Raw genomic sequence first — 20,984 nt, forward strand, 5'->3', positions numbered from 1 at the left:
CTAGGTTAGTACCTAACTACAGAAGAATTAGACCCAAGAATGAGCTCTTTGCGTGTGGCTCCGCGCGCCTTACGCCGTTCGCCGGCACTTGAAGTCCTATCGCATGGACGGAGCCGGCCCCGGAGAGGGCATAACGGTAGGCAATCAGTCAAACCGCGTGTAATAGAGCTTCAGCTATTGTTAGCAGAAACATGGTCCCAGCCAGATGCTACACAACAAATACATTATCATATCCTAACGGCTCATTCAAGTCAACTTTAGATATTCACTACAGTTGCTACCTTGCCCATGCCTACCCTGTACATGACGTGGCGAGTTTGGATAGCCATGTGGCGCATGACGCGCTGACAAAATAAAGGAGTCATGACTAACCGAGTGAAACGACATCACTGACTCGTGATTATGTCTGCTGCTACCCCTCCAAGTCAACGGTCAATCACAACCATTGCCAACTCCGCCATCCAAGACCTTCTAGAACATACAGGACACAAATCCTGATTCTGCCCTGTACAATCTATCTCTCTGCTCTAGCCTACCGCCAAGCCTACCGCCAACAGTCAAGGCAGGTAAACGGTTCCTTATCGCTTGTTTTCTCAACACCAACTCGAGAAATTGTACTCTGCAGCCTCATCGCATAGTTCGCCCAAAATGTCCACCGCAGTTATCTCCGCCGAGGATGCCCTTGAGCCCTCTCTGCAGTCTCTCCTGGACCAGCGAAGCCTTCGTTGGATCTTTGTCGGTGGTAAGGGTGGTGTCGGCAAGACCACGACTTCTTGCTCCCTTGCGATTCAGCTTGCCAAGGTCCGACGCTCTGTTCTTCTCATCTCGACCGATCCCGCCCACAACCTTTCAGATGCTTTCTCTCAGAAGTTTGGCAAAGAGGCCCGCCTTGTCAATGGGTTTGACAACCTGAGTGCCATGGAGATCGACCCGAATGGTAGCATTCAGGATATGTTAGCAGGCCAGGGCGACGCCGATGATGTCAACGCTGCGGCTGGTGGTCCTCTGGGAGGCATGATGCAGGATCTGGCATTCGCAGTAGGTTGAGGCGGAACGTTTCTCCCAGGGTCGAGCTGACATCCTTAGATCCCCGGTATCGACGAGGCTATGTCATTTGCCGAAGTCCTGAAGCAAGTCAAGTCCCTCTCATACGAGACCATCGTCTTCGACACAGCCCCGACAGGCCACACCCTGCGCTTCCTCCAGTTTCCAACCGTTCTCGAGAAGGCTCTCGCAAAGGTTTCTCAGCTGTCGTCACAGTATGGTCCTCTCCTCAACGGCTTCCTTGGCTCTGGAGGTCAGCTACCCAACGGACAGAACCTCAATGATATGATTCAGAAACTTGAATCCTTGCGAGAGACCATCGGCGAGGTCAATACTCAGTTTCAGGACGCCGAACTCACCACATTTGTCTGTGTGTGCATTGCAGAGTTTCTGAGCCTCTACGAGACGGAGCGTATGATTCAGGAGCTTGCTGGTTATGGTATCGATACCCACTCCATCGTTGTCAACCAGCTGCTCTTCCCCAAGAAGGCTAGCGATTGCGATCAGTGCAACGCCCGTCGCAAGATGCAGCGCAAGTATCTTGACCAGTATGAAGAATTATATGCTGAGGACTTCAATGTCGTCAAGATGCCTCTCCTGGTTGAGGAGGTACGAGGAAAGGAGAAGCTTGAGAAGTTTAGCGAAATGCTTGTCACGCCCTATGTTCCTCCTGAGTAAGGCTGGTATCAAGGGCTAGACGTAGAACGTGATGTGGAATACGAAAAAAATCGATATTAGTTAGTGTCACATATACAAGAGCACGGGCGGCGTGGAGTTGTGAAATAATTGATTGATGGCTTATGATATAATACACTCTAGAATTGAGATGCAAATACACCCAATCACAAAAGAAAGTACACGGCGATTTTTAATCTTTCGTTCATTTGTTTGTTTATTCATTGCTTGACCTCGATTTGATTCAAGATCTTGCTAAGTAATGCACCGTTTCTCCAACCCTTGGCCGTACGTAGTAGACATGGAAACCTGTCATAAAGAATCCTCCGAGGCCATATCCCCCCAACGCCGGTCAGTTCAGCCTGACGGTAAGTATGCTGAAAAATCAAGCAAATAATGATGAGCCTAGAGTCCCAATCCAAAATGCGACAAACAAAGGAGAAGCAATCGCTAGAATAAGGAATGATAGTCGAATCGATGTTCAGAGCTCTCGGTAATCGCTTGGTCGCACTCTTCGCTGCTTGTTCTGGTGTCGATGAGGGTTAACTGGCTTACGAAAGTAGGCGTCTTCGTCCGCGCCAGCACCCTGTCCAAAGTTGCCGTTCTGAAAGCCGTTCATTCCTCCATTCATGTTACCCATGCCGTTCATACCGTTCATGCCATTCATTCCATTCATGCTCATGTCCCAACCAGGCATACCGCCGAATCCGCCATTCATGCCGGGGAACCCGGGCATTCCCATCATGTTAGGCATTCCCATCATATTCATATTTGACATGCCCATATTCATGTTACCCATGTTTGGCATGCCCATCATGTTGGGCATCATGGGCATTCCGTTGAACATCATATTATTCATGCCCATGTTCATGCCCATGCCATTCATGCCCATGCCATTCACCATATTCTGTTGGTTCTGTTGGTTCTGTTGGTTCTGCATGGCCTTAGGACCCCTGGGAATCCTTGGGTTGTCAAGAATATCATCTGCGGGCCGTTTCTTGGAGCTGGTATCTGTCGGTTTGAGATTATCTAGTTGTTCGTTCGTATCTTGAGACGCGGATACAAGGTTCTTAGGACCCGCGGGAGGTGAGTTGACATTTGCAGTTTGAGACGCCGGTGACTTTGGCTTTTCATTGACGGGCGAGTCCTTAGTCTTGTCACTTGATTCATTCTCAGGCTTTTGCTCCATATCGTCGGTAGTCTCTTCTGTTGACTTCTCTTGCTTCTCACCATCTGACTTGACATCTGTCAAAGTCTTGGGCGACGGGGGAGGGGGAGTCTTGGCCGTTTCCTTGTCCTTCAAATACTCTTGAATCTTCTTGGATGCTTCCTCATCTGGCTGAAGGTCATCAATCAATACACCTTCTGACTGGCAAGCAGGGCAGACGAAGTCGCTTTCGATGAGAGCATTAGTTATGCAATCATTACAAAAGGTCTTCTGACAGCATGGAGTCTTCATTGGCTCTATGAACATCTTCCTGTCAATTGAACACTCCAAGCCCTGTTCCTGAATCTCCTTGTTCTCAGCTAGTGGTGCGTTCGCTGTAGATGAAGACTTGGCCTTGGCCTGGAACTGCTCCCACGAAGCCTTATCGGGCTCAGCAATAACAAAATCCCCCTCGGCATTGACCATGATACCTGACGGACGCTTGGATTCATCACCCTCAGCTTGCGCAAGGACAACGGACTTGTCTACCTTTTGCAGGAATGAACGTGGGATACCTGTGGTTCGTTTGACACGTGGGCGGTTGTCAAATTCGGGGTCGTCATTAGTAGGGCACAGTTGAATCCAATGACCTTTGTTGCCGCACCGGTAGCAGATGTACCCGTTCGGGGGGTCATGGTCAGGGACGTTTGCTGGTCTCTTCGCACCAGCTTTGAACACTGGTGTTTGGCTGGCTAACAGTTAGTTTCTGTGTAACATTGGATGGGCTTCTGAAACTTACTGAGACATTTCCTCTTGTTGCGCAGACCACTGTTCGGTTTGTGCTGCAAACATGGCAGCCATCTTCTCCTCTTCAGTCATAGCATTGTTCATCTGACTGATGGCATCAGAGCTGGGTTTGGATGAGGAGGCCTTCGCCGCTTGCTCCTTGCGACCAGCGTTTTTGGCTGTCACAGGCATCTTTCCAGACACATAACGAGCTGCGCGCCCTGCACCTGGCTTGAGAGCAGGTTGGCGTCGGGCAATGACAGTCGTGGACCTTGGAATGATAGTCGTATCATCGTCGTATTCTACCAAGTCGTTAGCAATGCTATTGCCTGGTATCGATTGAATTAACTCACCTTCGCTGTTATCATCGGTATAAATATGCAGGTCAAAATCGGTACCATCTCCTAGGCCACTCTTTGTGATAATCTCACGCTTCAACTCAAATACTGAGATACCGGTGCCATCAAACTCGACTCGAGTAGGCTCCTTTTGAGATTTGAATTTGAAAAAGACGGAGGACGTCATTTTGGCTGATACGTGCTGGGTGTTTCCTACAGGAACAGATGGAGCACAGTACAAGTGATAACAAAAGTTTGTTGAGATTTCAATATCGCAAGTCGAAAAAAATCCCAAAGTCAGGCCGGGGCCGGTCGCACAAAGCACTATGTAAGTATTGATTGTTTGATTGTTCTTGCGTTTGCAAACAATGAAAGTCTTTGTTTTCTTCTCTGTTGGTTTTCTTTCTCGCACTGCCGTGCTCTTTCAACTCAAGGTGAATGGAAATAATCAATTTTGATTGTACTTTGAGGGAACAATAGTGGCAATAGGGTCAAAAAAAGAAATGGGTGCAATGAATAAGGAGTACAGCTGGCCAAAACAAGCCAGAAGAGAGACAACCCTGAAACTCCTCCTCACTTTCCAGTCACCACGTTTGTCAAACCAATGAACCAGCGACCTTAATGTTAGCCAGGCGTCCCAAGATCACGCCCTTGAAGAGCAGACCAGTAATACGTTATACGCGAGGATGTTGAGCGAAAGGGGGGAGCGGATAGTCGGCGGTCGCGTGAGAACAAGCGGATCGTGTTGATGGGTTGTGTATCGTAGGTTGGGCGAAGACAAAAAAAAAAAGCCAACTGTGAAACCACCGAGATAGAAAAAAGTCGATGAAGCGCGATCAAAAGACTGCGTTTGATGTCATATGTCGCTGTACCGATGGCGAGGAAGAACGTCGACGATGGATGGATGAGTGACAAGGAGAGTGGGGAGAGGAAGACTCTTCGGCAACAGGTCATGAGAATGGTAAGCGGCCAACTGCCCCCTTCGGCATCTGACTAATCATGACACGGAGTCCTTGTGAGGAGCGCATTTAAGTTAATCCGAGGAACTCCACTACAGGTCATGCACATAGTTACCAAGCACACCTAAAAGTTCGCCCAACAAGTTCGGACCAAATTCTCTCTGTTCTGACTGACTAATCATTTGGCACCTGTTTTACCATTGGTTGCCGTAACTAGCCGTTCCCTTCGCTGGAGCGCCTGTCAAAAGTGCCCCGCCATCATTGCCCGCTCGATCGAGCAGGTCCTGGCAAGTCTGCCCGTGTAATGCCCCGCACCGTACGCCTCGATAGGGCAGCTGTTTGTTGTACTCGACTGGTAACAGCACAACCCAAAAGGCCCTTTATCTCTTTAAGAGTACCCGTCCCGCAAACTTTTCCTCAGAAACTCTGCTTTTCTTCTCGGACCTATCTCACAGACTCTATTCGTTCACACCAAGCAAAGAAGATGGCCCCCCAGCTCGACGGTTTCTTCAAGCAAGTCGACAGCTCGGCTGACCACTTCATCGAGCGACTGCGCAAGGCTGTCGCCATTCCGTCTATCTCAGCCGAAGATGCCCGTCGCCCTGATGTTGTTCGTATGGGAGAGTGGCTCGGCGAGGAGCTGAAAGCTCTTGGAGCCTCTGTAGAGCTTCGGCCTCTTGGGAAGCAGCCTCATAAGGAGCACCTCGACTTACCCCCCGTTGTCCTTGCACGATACGGAAGCGACAAGAATAAGCGTACCATCCTCGTCTATGGGCATTACGACGTCCAGCCCGCGGAAAAGAGCGACGGATGGGCTACTGAGCCATTTGACCTTACTGTCGACGAAAAGGGTCGTATGTTTGGCCGCGGAGCTACAGACGACAAGGGTCCAGTTCTAGGCTGGTTGAATGCTATCGAGGCTCACCAAAAAGCTGGCGTTGAATTTCCTGTCAACCTGCTGATGTGCTTCGAGGGTATGGAGGAGTACGGTTCTGAAGGCCTCGATGACCTAATCAAGGAAGAGGCCAAGAAGTACTTTGCTGATGCTGAGGCTGTCTGCATATCCGACAACTACTGGCTCGGTACCGAGAAGCCATGCTTAACCTACGGTCTTCGTGGTTGTAACTACTACTCAGTTGAGATCTCCGGCCCTGGCGCCGATCTTCACAGTGGTGTCTTTGGCGGTACCGCCCAGGAGCCCATGACGGACCTCGTTAGAGTTCTAGGATCTTTGGTCAACACTGGCGGCGAGATCCAGATTCCCGGTATCAAGGAGCAGGTTGCACCTGTCACGGCGGATGAGGAGGGTCTCTATGATGGCATTTCATTCACCATGGACAATATTCATGAGTCTCTGGGTAGCAAGACCACCATTTTCGATGATAAGAAGCGTACTCTGATGGGTCGCTGGAGATACCCATCTCTATCTATTCATGGTGTTGAGGGGGCTTTCTCTGCTCCTGGAGCTAAGACTGTTATTCCTGCCAAGGTTATTGGAAAGTTCTCTATCCGAACTGTTCCAGACATGGACGTCGACAAGACCAACGAGTCTGTGTACAAGTATGTTGAAGAGCAGTTTGCCAAGCTTGGCAGCAAGAACACCCTCAAGGTGTATGCCCAGCATACTGGCAAGTGGTGGGTTGCATCACCAAAACACTGGAACTTCTCGGCTGCAGCCAAAGCTGTCGAGCGTGTGTGGGGTGTCGAGCCCGATTATACTCGCGAAGGTGGAAGGCAAGTTACTCTGACCCAAATGTCTGGTAATTCACCACTAATATAGTGAACAGCATCCCTGTTACCCTGACATTCGAGGAGGCCACAGGCAAGAATGTTCTTTTGCTCCCCATGGGTAGCTCGACAGACGGCGCTCACTCTATCAACGAGAAGCTCGACAAGCGAAACTACATTGAGGGTATTAAGCTGCTTGGTGCTTATCTACACTATGTTGCTGAGGAGCCTCAGTCTTAACTTATCCATACTAATGAAAGATATCTAACGTACCATCATATGAGAATCGAAATTATGGATCACTACGACGTATACTATTGACAGTGACACCAAATATTGCACTACAGTCTTTTGAGAGCCAATCTGTTCCAACGACTGTCCGCGCGTTGTAGAACCGATAACCGGCGTATAGCTGTCATCATCTGCACGTTGATCTCGTGATAACCAAACTGGCCCGGGAGGCCAGTGATAATAAAGATACGTACCATACATAGTTAGGTACCTTATCTGTCAGAGATGTAGGGAGGAGGTCGCTTGCCTGGCACCGGATGCTGGCATGGAAGCTCCCAGGCTGGCAGGTCTGGTTTGGGGAGGCTAGGAGGCCCCTCTTTTTGGCCTTGCATGGTCCCGCCCGCCGCAACCGCCGCCCAACGGAGACTTTAGTTTTTTTGCCCATCTTTCATCACTGGTTGTAAGTCTGGTGATCGCTGCCCGGCTGAGTCGGGGAGAGTGACCAAATAAATGACTGCCTGCACCCTAGGTAATATTAAACTTCTCCCCTTCCTGGACTGTCTTTGAAACTCCCATCTGGAGAAGCCGTCGTTTGTGAACTCAGGCGCGACACCGCAGCGCCATTTCGCCATATTCTCTCCAACGTTTTTGTCTCGAATACCATATTCGACAGAGCCAAAACTTCCCAGATCACATCTGGAAGGACTCTGCGCCACTTGTGGAGCTCTTGGCGCCTTCAGTGGAACAACTCCCCACACCTTATCGGTCCCCCTAGCCTTCGATAGAAAGTTCCAAAAAGTCGAGAGGGCATTTCCATCTCTTCCAGGACGTTACACTCAGCAATTCCAAAAGAGGCCCCAACTTGACCATTGCCGAGATGGTTCGCGAGAGTGGCATCTCGGCTACCAAGCCAGTCTTTCCTGCTTTCTTACTGCCCAGCATAAAGCTTCCCTTCTCCCGACGCCACTCGGTCTCCTCGAGTTCAGCAGAATCTGCCGCATCTTCAGCGGTAACAACACCGGCGAGCTCGCCCCCGAACGATGGAATTCTTGCAAAAGCGCCTAGAGGTCGACTATCTCGAACATCTCCGAATACGCTTCGTTGTTCAACATGCTCTGTCGATGTTGCTTTTGCCTCTCAGATCATATCTAAGGGCTTCACCGGCCGGTACGGTCGAGCGTTTCTTGTGGCCCCGCCTGCGCCTCCTGCGGCCCAGACATTGAGCAACATCCGAGTTGGTAAGAGCGAGAATCGCCAGCTTGTGACAGGATGGCATGTCGTTGCAGACATCAACTGCGGGTCATGCTCAACAAAGCTTGGCTGGAAGTATGTGGATGCTAAAGAACAAGGCCAGAAGTACAAAGTTGGGAAATTCATCCTCGAAATGGAACGAGTGGTTACGTACCGGAGCTGGGAGGATGCAATTGATGAGAATGTTGCAGAGACTGCCACGCCAGGCAAGGATGGCGAGGAAGAGGACATTGAATTTGATTCTGATGATGACGATGAATGTGAAGATATATTTGCAGGGACTTGGGACCCTGAGGTTGTAGAAGAGAGGCGAAGGAGAATGATGTCACGTCGAAGCCAAGCCGAGAGCGACGAGTAGTCATCGTTGCTGCGGTATTGCCTAGAGGCCATGAACTGAGCTTGAGTTATGCATTGGATAGGCGTCAAAGGAATGAATATTGGGTCGCGATAGCGGGATCGGATAAATACCCTGAAGAGATGGACGGGCAGAAACACAGGAGCGCCAACACGCGAAGTGGTTGACCTCTCCGCATTTTAGAAATTTATTTAAATCGAGTCTGAGGTTCACTTGATAAAGAAATGACTGTCATATCGGCGTACAAGGCTATTCTAGACCTGGCGTCTGGACCGCTGTGTGACTAGGTTTGTTGTGATGATACTAGGGCAATTGACATGCCTCATCGTTAAACGACAAAAAGTTGTCTTCAATTTTGTTCATGTATAAATACTTGAAAGCTCACAATGAGGGAATTTGACATGATATGATGCCGCGAGCCTTTAAAAGGCAACCAGCCGATATATGCCGTGGATTGGTAGGCGATCATGGCATGGTTAGATATATACATCGGCAAGGTCATGTTGACCATTTGGGGGGTACATGAAATTTGAAGCAAGGAGAGCACAAGAGAAAGGCATATAATCCGGGCCCGCTGGGCTCTTCACCTTTACCGGTAAGGTAGTTGATAGCAAGGCCACATCCAAGCCCAGCTTGACGTCAACTCCAGCATCCTCTCATCTCGCCCATGTCCCATAATTGATTGACATTACACGATCCCACAGAATAGAGGGAAAGGCTCGCAGCACATCGGCAATTGTGGACCAATGGTCTGGTGTTATGGAGACGTTAAAACATAGTTATTAGGAAGAAGGGTGAAGGGTGCCCAAGGGACGTTAATCGAATACCTAGGTACCTAGTAGTTGAACATGGGTTTTCCTACAGAGAGCCCAAGACCCGTCACTGCTGGTGTAAGTCGACGGCAGCCCGCACGTGGGGCTTGTCCCGGAGTGGAACACCCCTGTTTGGTTGTGCAATGGATATCGTCACAGTGGACAACACTGGGCACGATAAAAAAAAGCATCCAATGGAGGGGTCGTGTGGGAGGGGTAGGAATTTCTAAACTGAGACGAGCCGCAAACCCAGGGACCGCTCTGCCGCTGCACCTCCAGGCACCTTCCTTCAGGTACATACAGCCATACCCAGGTACTAAATCATTTGCATCCAATCCATCTCAGCGAGTAATTCTGCATAGATCTCGCATTCAATTGCTTGAGGTGTGCTACCCCCACGCTCCTCCTCACCGCTCTATCATTCCTTATTGGACTTTTCTTCTCTCTTACCTTACTTCATCACAACGTTGGGCAAGGTCAGAGAGGCTCGGTGAGCGAGATCGGCGTAAACCGTTGACCATAGTTGTTGCTGTTTTGTCCTTTTTGTTCATCTCCACTGTCTCCCATTTCTTGCCCACCAAAAACAGAGTGGGAGCTAAGAGAACCACTTCGTCAGTTGTCACTGTCGTCACCCCAGGACTACAGGCTCCATTCCTCCACCCAAGCTCTCTCCTCTCTCTACCTCCGCCACTTTTCTTTCTCGCTCCTCTCCACTTCTACCTTGTTCTCGTCTCCTCTCTCTTATAAGGGCCCCCATATTCTGCCGTCATACTCGTTCTCATCCCTACGAATCCTTTACAACCTTACCTTCCATTGTTCTTATATCGCTTCGTGGCCTGTCCTTCATTACGTCCCTGGTTCATCTCACTCATCCTCGCTCCATCCCACTATCACCAGTCGACGCAATTGGACATAATCACAACTTTACCAGCTCATCCAAGTACTCACTCAATCTGCTAAGCTTTAGCTCTATCATCACAACCCCGCTTCATCTCCTGACAATAAGCTGGTAACTCAACCACCATGGCCGCGCCCTCTGGTCACCAACCTCGCGGTTCTGATGACTTGGGCGTCTTCGACGATGCCAAAAGCTACTATACTGAGGAACGACATATGAACCGCGCGGGACCCCGAACTCGCACCTACTCCCAGGTCAGTATCTGCCCACTCTCGTATTATGACGTAGACTGACTTTTCGGCAACCAGAACAGTTTGATGCACCGTTTTGAAAGAGTCAATCTCCGAGAGCCTTTTCGACGTGGCAGCCATGGTCAGAAACATTGATTTCGCGTAGCCGAGTATTTCTACTAACTCTATGTTCGACAGATGAGAATTCGCAACAGAACCGCCGCTTCTTGATTCAAGTCGATTCAACACTGGAAAGTCTTTCATTGCAAGAGGACACTGATGGAGACATGCAAATTACGATCGAAGATAATGGCCCCAAAGTTATTTCTCTGCGCACCGCCGCTTCGGCTGGCCACAACCGTTTCGACGTCCGCGGGACTTATATGCTGAGTAACCTCCTGCAGGAGTTGACCTTGGCAAAAGAGTACGGACGGAAACAAATTGTTCTGGATGAGGCTCGCCTCAACGAGAATCCAGTCGATCGTCTGTCCCGCATGATTCGTGATCATTTCTGGGAGAACTTGACACGACGCATTGATGCATCGACCGTGGATATCGCCGCTCGAGACCCCAAGGATTGGACAGCAGATCCTCGCCCTCGCATTTATATTCCGTATCGATGTCCCAGACAATACGAGTTCTACAAGAGAGTTGCCGAAGAGAGGCCAGAAATGCGTCTGGATGTTCAGATGCTACCCGAGAAGATTACTCCTGATCTAGTTCGCGACATGAATGATGCACCTGGCCTTTTGGCTGTCGATGTTCAAGAAGTTCCAGAGCCAGAACACCCTTCAGGATGGACTCTGAAGGGCATGCCTTTCGTTGTCCCAGGTGGCCGCTTCAACGAGCTCTACGGCTGGGACAGTTATATGGCATCTCTAGGTCTTCTCATCAACGATCGCGTCGACCTGGCCAAGTCGATGGTCATCAATTTCTGCTTCTGCATTGAGCACTACGGCAAGATACTGAACGCTACTCGATCCTACTACCTTTGTCGGTCACAGCCTCCTTTCTTGACTGACATGGCCCTTCGTGTTTATGAAAAGATCAAGCACGAGCCCGATGCCAAGGAATTCCTCCGACGATCGATCTTGGCCGCCATCAAGGAGTATCATAGTGTCTGGATGTCAGAGCCTCGACTAGACCCCAGCACAGGTCTCTCGAGATACCGACCCGAAGGTCGTGGAGTGCCTCCTGAGACGGAGGCCACTCATTTTGTGCATATTCTTGACCCTTATATCAAGAAGCACAAAATGACATTCGAACAATTCGTTCGAGCATACAACCATGGCGAAGTTGAGGAGCCTGAGCTCGATGAATACTTCATGCACGACCGTGCCGTGAGAGAGTCGGGCCATGACACATCCTACCGCCTTGAGGGTGTTTGCGCAAACCTGGCGACCATTGATCTCAACTCTCTCCTGTTCAAGTATGAGACTGACATTGCACGAACTATTCGCAGCGTTTTCAATGACAGGCTTACGATGCCTGAGGAGTTTTGCGCTGGTACACCTTACCAGCCTGGTGAGGTTCTGTCGTCAGCTGCTTGGGACCGACGAGCCAAGCGGCGCAAGCTCACAGTGGACAAGCTGATGTGGGATGAGAAGGAGGGCATGTTCTTTGACTATGACACCGCAAAGCGTGAGCGCTGTACGTACGAGTCCTGCACAACTCTCTGGGCTCTGTGGGCAGGCATTGCAACTCCAAAGCAAGCGGCTGAAATGGTTCGCAAAGCTCTCCCCAAGTTCGAGGCTTACGGCGGCCTGGTATCAGGAACAGAGGAATCCCGTGGAGCAGTCGGCCTTGAACGGCCTAACAGACAATGGGATTACCCCTACGGCTGGCCTCCACAGCAAATGTTGGCCTGGACGGGTCTGATTCGTTATAGCTTCACAGAGGAAGCAGAGCGAATTGCCTACAAGTGGCTCTTCATGGTAACCAAGGCTTTTGTCGATTTCCATGGTGTAGTGGTCGAGAAGTACGATGTGACCAGGCCAGTCGATCCTCACCGAGTTGATGCGGAATACGGCAATCAGGGTCTTGGTTTCCGAGGCGTTAACAAGGAAGGGTACGTTGAACATCCACTTACTAGTCTCGGACATGGTTCACTGACATTGACTTAGATTCGCATGGGTTAACGCCAGTTACATTTATGGCCTTCAAATCATCAACGCGCACATGCGCAGGGCACTTGGAGCACTGACGCCGTATCAAACGTTGATCAGGGCGATTGAGAAGAATGAAGAGAAGACGCTAGCTGGTCTGCTTGCTCCATAGGGTAATGCATTTGTAGACTAGGAAGCCCTTGGCAAAAGGAAAACGGTGTAGCTATCGATATCCATAGGATAACTGAAGAATGTTACAGTACCTGTTCGCTTTGCTGGTTCTTGGAGTCGTTGAAACTGTTGATGAGAGAACCATGCACGTTGGGTACCAAAACATGACGAGAATGACGAGAAAGCCTGGACCTTTTATCGAATCCTTTGACTTAAAGATGAAATAGATGAATAATCAGGAGCATAAGAAGTGCCTGCTGATGGCTTGACGCAAAAGTATAGCAATACCTAGAGAAGTGACGACGAGGTCGGAAAAAGGATAAAGCCGTTGACCTCGGGTAGTTGCCGAGCGGTTGATGGGGCATGTGAGGTGTCGGTGGTGACGTTTTTTATGATTGATCTCGGCAAGAAAATGACCGAGGTAGCCAAGGTGATTATTCTGAGCTATAGAGTGGCAGTGGATATTGAAATCCATTGATATGAGTTTGAGGGGATCGTCATGAGGACAATGATTGCCGAGCTCAGTGATCGATTCTTAGGTAGTGTTTGAAGAGGCACGGCTTCACATGCCAGAAACCTCCGCTGCTCCGGAGCTGGAGACGGACCTAAGATTCGGCCAAGTTCCGTCATTCCGGGCCCAGGCGGGTATCCGCTGACGGAGGAAGGCCGAGAATTCACCTGAGAATTCCCTGGAAGAGTATACTTACTAGGTTACTTGTTTCAGAAAATAGCTCCTATGGACTTTTTCATCTACATTTTTTTATTCCCTTTCTGTGGTATTTTCTGATGCTGAAGGCGTATTAATTCCCTGTAAGTAGTTAGGCTTGCAGAATATGTCCGTACGCCAGGATGGGATAAGAAAGGGAGGGCTTGATTGGAGTGAGGCTGCAAAAATGCAGTCATTTGAAACTTGGCGATTAAGGTTTAGTGGGATAATGAGCAAAATCCCAGGTGAGCCAAGGTGAGGGAGCAATAAGCAACTTCCCCAGATTTTTCTGTGAGAGATGCTTTTGCAAGGAGGGGTTAGGTACTAAGGTACCTTAGGTCCCTAGCAAGTCCCGAGTCTTAAATTTGGAGTATGTACATCCATATGCCACGAGTTGCTGCCGTGTGTGCCTACTACAGTAATAAAGAAACTTGGTGCCAGATGAGCATTGTCAGCGATGATACATGTTTTCTACCTACCTACCTGATTAAAGTTGTGAACTGCAGGCCTGCAAAAGAGACGACATGTACAGCCACAGGTACAGGTAGGCCGTACGGCTTTCGGCTTTCGGCTCCCTGTGTGAGAGATCCAGGATGCTGAATATCGATCGAGCCTTTGAGCCGAACATGAACGCAAACTTATTAAGGATACGGAAAAATAGCAAAGACGTCATGATACCAAGGCCAGGTATGTACAGAACTGTGCTGGGTTCTGCAGGACCGCATGCACTCACTCCCATACATGGCCAGTTGACCAGTTATTACCCATCACGATCACGCTGCAAGGCTTGATTTGACGGGCTTCAATTTCCGTTTACAGAACAGAACGCACCTTCAAAATCGATGCTTCTTTTGGCTGTCGTAACTTGTAGGTCACCTTTTGAGGCGTTCGGTGACTGTCCGGAGGTACGTACTCTCTGACCTACCAGCACTCTCGCCTTTACTGGGGCTCGATTGCGGCTCGTGACGGCAGATAGGAGAGGCTGATCTGACATAGGCATCCGTTCGCTCCAGTGAGTAGACTATGGCCGAGGTGAAAACTTGCCTGGCTTGTGCTCGGTGGAAAGCCGAGCTAGAGTAGAAATGTAATTGCAGACGTTTAGATTTGGTCTCGATTTCAGAGGCCCAGCCTGACGATTGAAAGAGAGAGAGAGACGGAGATTCTCAAGTAATGACGATATGATTGACATGGGTCAATTGGAACTGATGCATTGTTTCTCTGTAATCTTGAAGAGCCCATTCCAAGCAATAACATGCCTTCCTTTGCTTGATAGAAGGATAACTACCTAAGTACTATAGGTAGGTACCTAGGTAGAATGAGAATGACCCTCGTGACTCAAAAAATGGAAGACCGAAGCGCAGTTCCTTCTCTCCAACGCCTCATCAACAGCGGGTCCGCCAAGTTCTGGGTCCCCTTCACTACTAAGGTACCTAGGTAGGAGTAACTCTCACTCCCCTAGCTTCGTTCATCAATCATCATCCCCTACCAATTGCATCCAAGATTTGACTCCGAGTTGCTAGATTAACACCGGCGTGTCTAACTATTTCTCCACCAAAAAGTCCAGAAACGCTTGCGCCGGGTGCGGAGAGACAGCGAGACAATGGGGCATATCCCATATCCCATCCATCCATGGGGAACGGGTCTTTGGAATATCGGGGGACGGGAGATCAAGAGTGACTCAGGAAGTATCTCTAATTCCCGGTCGAAAAGATACTTATTATATCATCTGCCCTTCTCCTCCTCCCCTTTTCCTTTTATCAAACTCCTCAATCTATCCATCATTGTCCTCGTCTGTCCAGCTTCACTCTACTTACTTGGTGTTGTGCCAGCTACCTAGTTGTCTACTTCTTGAGACCCTCTTATACGCACTTACATTGTTTAGCACTCTCCCCCAAAAGGTTGCATACCTCTCACTCACACATCGATCACAATGGCGTCACAAAATATGGCAAACCCTTCTGTCAGCCCTGACATCGAGGATGAGCTCTTCCAGAAGGAGGTTGAGGCTGTCAAGGCTTGGTGGTCCGACTCAAGATGGCGACACACAAAGCGCCCTTTCACTGCTGAGCAGATTGTCTCCAAACGCGGATATCTCCCTGTCGATTATGCTAGTAATGCCCAGGCGAAGAAGTTGTGGAAGATCCTTGAGCACCGTTTCGAAGTGAGCCTCTCCCATAACTAAGACATCCTTCAAAGCAGAACACTGACGTTTTCCCTCGCAGACCCGAGATGCCAGCTACACCTACGGCTGCTTAGAACCTACAATGGTCACACAGATGGCCAAGTACCTCGACACCGTCTATGTGTCTGGCTGGCAATCGTCATCGACAGCCTCTGCCTCTGATGAACCTGGCCCCGATCTGGCTGACTATCCCTACGTGAGTTTCGAGGGCATGAAAGCATTTCTATATAAGCATTGTCTAACACAGACTTAGACCACTGTTCCCAACAAGGTCGGCCATCTCTTCATGGCCCAACTCTTCCATGACCGCAAGCAGCGCCAAGAGCGTTTGAGCGTCCCCAAGGCGCAACGAGCAAACCTTTTGAACATTGACTATCTTCGCCCCATTGTTGCTGACGCTGATACTGGCCATGGTGGTCTCACCGCTGTCATGAAGCTCACCAAGCTCTTTATTGAGAAGGGTGCTGCTGGAATTCACATTGAGGATCAAGCCCCCGGCACAAAGAAGTGCGGCCACATGGCAGGCAAGGTTCTTGTCCCCATCCAGGAACACATCAACCGCCTTGTTGCTATCCGTGCACAGGCTGACATTATGGGTAAGTTTTGACTTCCCCAGACTTCTCCAATTATCACATGCTGCTGCTGGTGGTTACCAAAACTCCTCAAGAACACAACTGACATGTGAAAGGCTCCGATCTCCTCGCCATTGCACGCACCGACGCCGAGGCCGCAACTCTACTCTCCACCAACATCGACCCCCGCGACCATGCCTTCATCCTCGGCTCTACAAACCCTACTCTCAAGCCCCTTAACGATCTCATGATCGCCGCTGAGGGTGCTGGCAAGGGTGGCGCTGAGCTGCAGCGCATTGAGGATGAGTGGCTTGCCAAGGCCAACCTTAGCCGCTTCGACGACGCTGTGACCGCTGCTATTGACGCAGGCTCTTCTTCTGACAAGGCCGGTCTCAAGCGAGACTATCTTGCTAAAGCAAAAGGAAAAAGTAACCTCGAGGCGAGGGCCATCGCTCGCCACGTCCTTGGCCACGATATCTTTTTCGACTGGGACGCCCCCCGTACACGCGAGGGTTACTTCCGTCTCAAGGGTGGATGTGACTGCGCTGTGAACCGAGCCATTGCTTATGCTCCCTATTGCGATGCTATTTGGATGGAGTCTAAGCTGCCCGACTATGCTCAGGCTAAGGAGTTTGCCGAAGGTGTCCACGCCGTCTGGCCCGAGAAGAAGTAAGTCTCTACCAACCTACCAAAGCTCCAGAATTTCACATTAACATTGGCATGATTAGGCTCGCCTATAACCTCTCTCCGTCATTCAACTGGAAAACTGCCATGCCTCGTGACGAGCAGGAAACCTACATCCGTCGCCTGGCCAAGCTTGGCTACTGCTGGCAGTTCATCACGCTTGCAGGCCTGCACACAACAGCCCTGATCAGCGATCAGTTTGCCAAGGCTTATAGCACCGTCGGTATGCGAGCTTACGGCGAGCTCGTTCAAGAGCCTGAAATGGAGCAAAAGGTCGATGTTGTCAAGCACCAGAAGTGGAGTGGCGCAACCTACGTCGATGAATTGCAAAAGATGGTTACAGGTGGCATCAGCTCCACGGCTGCTATGGGCGCCGGTGTGACTGAGGACCAGTTCAAATAAATTGCCGCCGGTGAAGAAGAGGTTGACAACAACTGAGCACATGAATGAATAAAGATCAGCATGGGTTAATGTCGGAGGTTGTTGTCGGGGCGCAAAAAAAAAGAAGAGCGGCAAGTTCTTTGTCTTTGGGGCATTTTGATATCACACTACTATTTTCCGTTTTTTAATCGCCATATTACTTTGCATACGGCAAGCATTTGCCTTGATATATACTACTAGTTATGAAGCAACAAATCATCATGAAAGGAACTTGAGATCGTGATCATGCTCTCCACTGCATTACAAGCAACTATATGTACATCATTACATATATGTGCTTGTGTTTGACTCATCTTTGATACATCCTTCGGTGCAGCATAGACATCCTGCGCCTGACCAACCACCCAGTCGTAACTCTGAGAAAGAAGAAAAAACCATTGAAGGGGAGGGACCTGGTTGGTACAAAATTGCAGCAGCATAATGTGTCAGGTACATAGCCCAAACATCAAAGTTAAAACAGTAAGACGCCCGTTCTCAAATTGGAATGGAAAAGTAGAAACCGAACAATGAGACGGATCCTCTTGGCTGTAGCCCAATGTCCATAGTGTTACATCACCAACATGTCCATTAGATTCGTCTCGCTTGGAACAGAAATGACTGCAAATCTGCTGGCACCCAAGCAGTAGATCACGTGCTATTTCATGAACTAAGTTGAATGTGTGGATTCATATAACCGTCTGGCAGGGTAAGAAGCAGTGCTAGTATGCTTGCAGCTAAACATGTCGTGCCCATTGGTGTCAGTTTGGAATGTCAGTGCTCTTTTCAAACCGACATTTCTCAATCAGCCTCGGCAAGTTGCATGATCAACTTGGCGGCCATGTCCAGGAAGGGAAAGGGACTGGTGACATCTTTTTCCTCGAGCAGTCGGCCATGGGCTGTCTCGTATCCAGAGCACTTGAAGTCGACCAAGTACACGCCATGTTCCATTTCGTAAATTTGTATGTCCATATGTAGCGCAACGAAAGGCTCTTTGGGGTGATGTTGACCTTCTGGTGTGCTCGGCGAGCTGGGAGTGCCCGGAACGCTGGCCGCCTTCTTCTTGATGGCTGGGAAGATGTCAGTTCTGATAATTTAAGTACAACCGATCTGGGAACCAACCTGAAGTATCCCAGCGCACATTGATATGCCAAGGATCTGCGGGAAGATTGTAACGTTTCTTAGGATCGATACTTGAACTTGAGCCCCGGCTATTATCGTGAGAATCCGCAAAGCTACCTTCACCAGAAGCTTCAGCTCGCTCCTCTGCAGTTCTTGTTTCATATTCTTCATCGGGGATGTATGTCGCGCCCAGTTTATGAAGTGCCTTGTGGATGCACAGAAGGGCTTCCCATGGCGAGTTACGCGATCGGATGCCGAACTGCCAACGAACCGGCTTATTCTTTTTAGGGGGGTTAATAGGAGTCATCCCTTGAGGCCTTGTGTTGGCTTCGTCTATACGCAATTGACTTCTCGAATGGGGCCGTAAACGGCGCGCTGTTTCTTCCTTTTCCGCATCTGTCCTGTTGCTGGGAGGTTCGTCGTTGATGAGGACTTTGGGTGGTGAGTTTTCGACGCTACCGGCCTTCTCCCGCTCCATATAGTCCTTGTGGTAAGCTGGTAAACTTGAAGGCAAGATGCCGACCTTGCTCACGTACGGGCGAGGGGTGGTGGTAGCTTGAGAAGTCGTTGAGCGGGCAGAAGACATGCTTAGCATGGGGCTTGATCCCTCAGGCTCTGCTAGAAGGGCTTCAGGATTATCTAAATCAGTTTCAATACGTCGAGAAAGTAGTGATAAAAATAGAGAGGAACTCACGGTTCACTTGCATCATCTTGTTTTCTCTTACGATCATGTAGGCGTCCTTGATTGCCGAAGGTTCGGCAGCCTGCAAGGCCTCCTCCACATCACTCTTACCATAACCCATAGTCTTACTGATCTTTTCAGTGACCTCATTGTGCAATCTCTCTTGAACCTTTTCTGAAGCATTCGGCGCGATGTCGTTCTTCTTAATAGCTTTGTTTGGATCAACACCAGTGTTGAAGAACTCTTCAACGGGAAGTTGAAGATAAGCCGGCAGATCGGTGGTGAACCAGGGATCGGCTCGGATATCCTCAATTGTAGCACGATGCACAGGGTTCACCACCAGCATCTTCTTAATGAGATTTGCAGCGCCAGTAGGCATCCATTGTGGTATGCTGTATGTGCCCTTTGCAATCTTGGCAAACAAACTGGGAATGTGTTCGTCGTCGAAGGGAAGTCGACCAACCAAAAGAACATAAAGAATAACACCGCAGCTCCACACATCGACTTCGGGACCAGCATATAATTTGCCGCCAATGACTTCAGGAGCAGCATAGTTGGGACTGCCACAGCTGGTCTTGAGAAAGTTACCGTCGGTCATAATATTGCTTAGGCCGAAATCGGCGATTTTGACGTTGAGGTTTTCGTCAAGGAGCAAGTTTTCGGGCTTTAAGTCACGGTGAACAATCTTGTGTCGATGACAATACTCGACGGCACAAAGCATTTGTTGAAAGAAACGGCGAGCTTCAGGCTCCTTCATCCGGCCATGTTGAACAATATAGTCGAAGAGCTCGCCTCCAGCATATTCGAGGACCATGATGATTTCATTAGGTGTCTTGATAACGGTGAATCTAGAAGATGGGTGTCAGCCACAACAACACCAATGTATTTAGTCAAGGTTTGGCGCGCAACGTACAGTTTGATGATATGAGGATGGCGTAAGAGTTGTAAGTATTCAATCTCACGCTCAACACGCCCAGCCATATCGCGGCTGATAAGCTTCTTTCTGGCGATGATTTTGAGGGCAACTTGCTGGCCGGTTCCATTGTGAATAGCAAGCTTGACCTTTCCAAAAGAGCCCTCCCCTAGAGTTCGAAGGACCTTGTAGGCGCCGATGCGCTGTTCCGTCTTGATCCTTTCCTTGAGCGGCGCATCGGCGGGGCGGGAGCCGGGTGCAGGAGCATCATTAGAAGCGTGCTGCTGTGACTGTTGTTGCTGCTGTTGAGGGCGACGAACGTGGGAGGAGGATAGGGAAATGGTAAGCTCTTCGTCCTCGAAACCTCGGGGAGCCATGGCGATGCGATGCCCTAACCCAAGGTCAAGGCGGGCCAGGTCGAAAAGTGATCGGTCGGCGGGGTTTTCGGAGCTGCAGAGCTTTTGGTTCGGCTGTCAGGAACTGGGTGCGACGGTCGTACAGGTATTGCAGGGATAGTGGTCTTGACGAAGCGAAGCGCGGGGTGGTTTGATGTAAAAGAGAAGAGCGGGTGGAAATGAAGCGGCGAAATGGAGGAGGTAGGTGACCGGCTAGGTACTAAGGTTATTCTAATCGCGTATCGTAATGTTGTGTTAGGTAGGTACTAGGTAGGTAGGTATGTAGGTATTCGTTAGTGGTGTCGAAGTTGCAGAGCTCGACTGACCTGGGGTAGTCGTCACTGTTGTGGAGGGGTCAGGTCATTGGAACCACATCAGACATGGGCTAATGACTCTTTTATCATCGCTTCATAATGATAGGTAATAATGAATGGTGATTTGGTACGGATACTAGCTAGCATTGTGCACGTTGAATATGTTAATAGTTGGCATGGGAACCTGTAGCAGAATAGATCTTGACTGATCTGAAGTTTATTATATATTCCTGATGGCCGTTCGCTTTACCTATGCATTATCAGAGC

General features: G+C 49.6%; 7 protein-coding genes across 7 annotated transcripts; 5 read left to right on the forward strand and 2 right to left on the reverse strand.

The window, feature by feature from the left end:
• Nucleotides 1-648: 648 nt before the first annotated feature.
• On the forward strand, nucleotides 649-1,722 carry FSUBG_8693 (ATPase get3; the record flags this gene model as incomplete). The annotated part of the gene is made up of 2 exons (XM_036687125.1): nucleotides 649-1,038; nucleotides 1,087-1,722. The coding sequence occupies 2 exons, from the start codon at nucleotides 649-651 to the stop codon at nucleotides 1,720-1,722; spliced, it is 1,026 nt and encodes a 341-aa protein (XP_036535826.1).
• A 478-nt stretch (nucleotides 1,723-2,200) lies between these two features.
• FSUBG_8694 (MPE1 Role in mRNA 3' end formation) lies at nucleotides 2,201-4,177 on the reverse strand (the record flags this gene model as incomplete). Its single annotated transcript, XM_036687126.1, has 3 exons — nucleotides 2,201-3,614; nucleotides 3,666-3,954; nucleotides 4,006-4,177. The coding sequence occupies 3 exons, from the start codon at nucleotides 4,175-4,177 to the stop codon at nucleotides 2,201-2,203; spliced, it is 1,875 nt and encodes a 624-aa protein (XP_036535827.1).
• A 1,256-nt stretch (nucleotides 4,178-5,433) lies between these two features.
• FSUBG_8695 (cytosolic nonspecific dipeptidase) lies at nucleotides 5,434-6,917 on the forward strand (the record flags this gene model as incomplete). The annotated part of the gene is made up of 2 exons (XM_036687127.1): nucleotides 5,434-6,676; nucleotides 6,730-6,917. 2 exons carry the CDS (start codon nucleotides 5,434-5,436, stop codon nucleotides 6,915-6,917), a joined length of 1,431 nt encoding a protein of 476 aa, XP_036535828.1.
• Nucleotides 6,918-7,785: 868 nt separating this feature from the next.
• On the forward strand, nucleotides 7,786-8,517 carry FSUBG_8696 (yippee family protein; the record flags this gene model as incomplete). The annotated part of the gene is made up of 1 exon (XM_036687128.1): nucleotides 7,786-8,517. One exon carries the CDS (start codon nucleotides 7,786-7,788, stop codon nucleotides 8,515-8,517), a length of 732 nt encoding a protein of 243 aa, XP_036535829.1.
• Nucleotides 8,518-10,349: 1,832 nt separating this feature from the next.
• On the forward strand, nucleotides 10,350-12,731 carry FSUBG_8697 (neutral trehalase; the record flags this gene model as incomplete). The annotated part of the gene is made up of 4 exons (XM_036687129.1): nucleotides 10,350-10,478; nucleotides 10,533-10,596; nucleotides 10,653-12,522; nucleotides 12,578-12,731. The coding sequence occupies 4 exons, from the start codon at nucleotides 10,350-10,352 to the stop codon at nucleotides 12,729-12,731; spliced, it is 2,217 nt and encodes a 738-aa protein (XP_036535830.1).
• A 2,635-nt stretch (nucleotides 12,732-15,366) lies between these two features.
• FSUBG_8698 (Isocitrate lyase) lies at nucleotides 15,367-17,276 on the forward strand (the record flags this gene model as incomplete). The annotated part of the gene is made up of 5 exons (XM_036687130.1): nucleotides 15,367-15,597; nucleotides 15,659-15,814; nucleotides 15,872-16,214; nucleotides 16,307-16,859; nucleotides 16,919-17,276. The coding sequence occupies 5 exons, from the start codon at nucleotides 15,367-15,369 to the stop codon at nucleotides 17,274-17,276; spliced, it is 1,641 nt and encodes a 546-aa protein (XP_036535831.1).
• Nucleotides 17,277-18,092: 816 nt separating this feature from the next.
• FSUBG_8699 (CAMK CAMKL AMPK kinase) lies at nucleotides 18,093-20,385 on the reverse strand (the record flags this gene model as incomplete). The annotated part of the gene is made up of 4 exons (XM_036687131.1): nucleotides 18,093-18,361; nucleotides 18,414-19,052; nucleotides 19,108-19,943; nucleotides 20,009-20,385. The coding sequence occupies 4 exons, from the start codon at nucleotides 20,383-20,385 to the stop codon at nucleotides 18,093-18,095; spliced, it is 2,121 nt and encodes a 706-aa protein (XP_036535832.1).
• Between the last annotated feature and the right edge of the window lie 599 nt (nucleotides 20,386-20,984).

Source organism: Fusarium subglutinans (assembly GCF_013396075.1).
Source record: "Fusarium subglutinans strain NRRL 66333 chromosome Unknown NRRL66333_c0000122, whole genome shotgun sequence".
Classification (NCBI taxonomy): domain Eukaryota; kingdom Fungi; phylum Ascomycota; class Sordariomycetes; order Hypocreales; family Nectriaceae; genus Fusarium; species Fusarium subglutinans.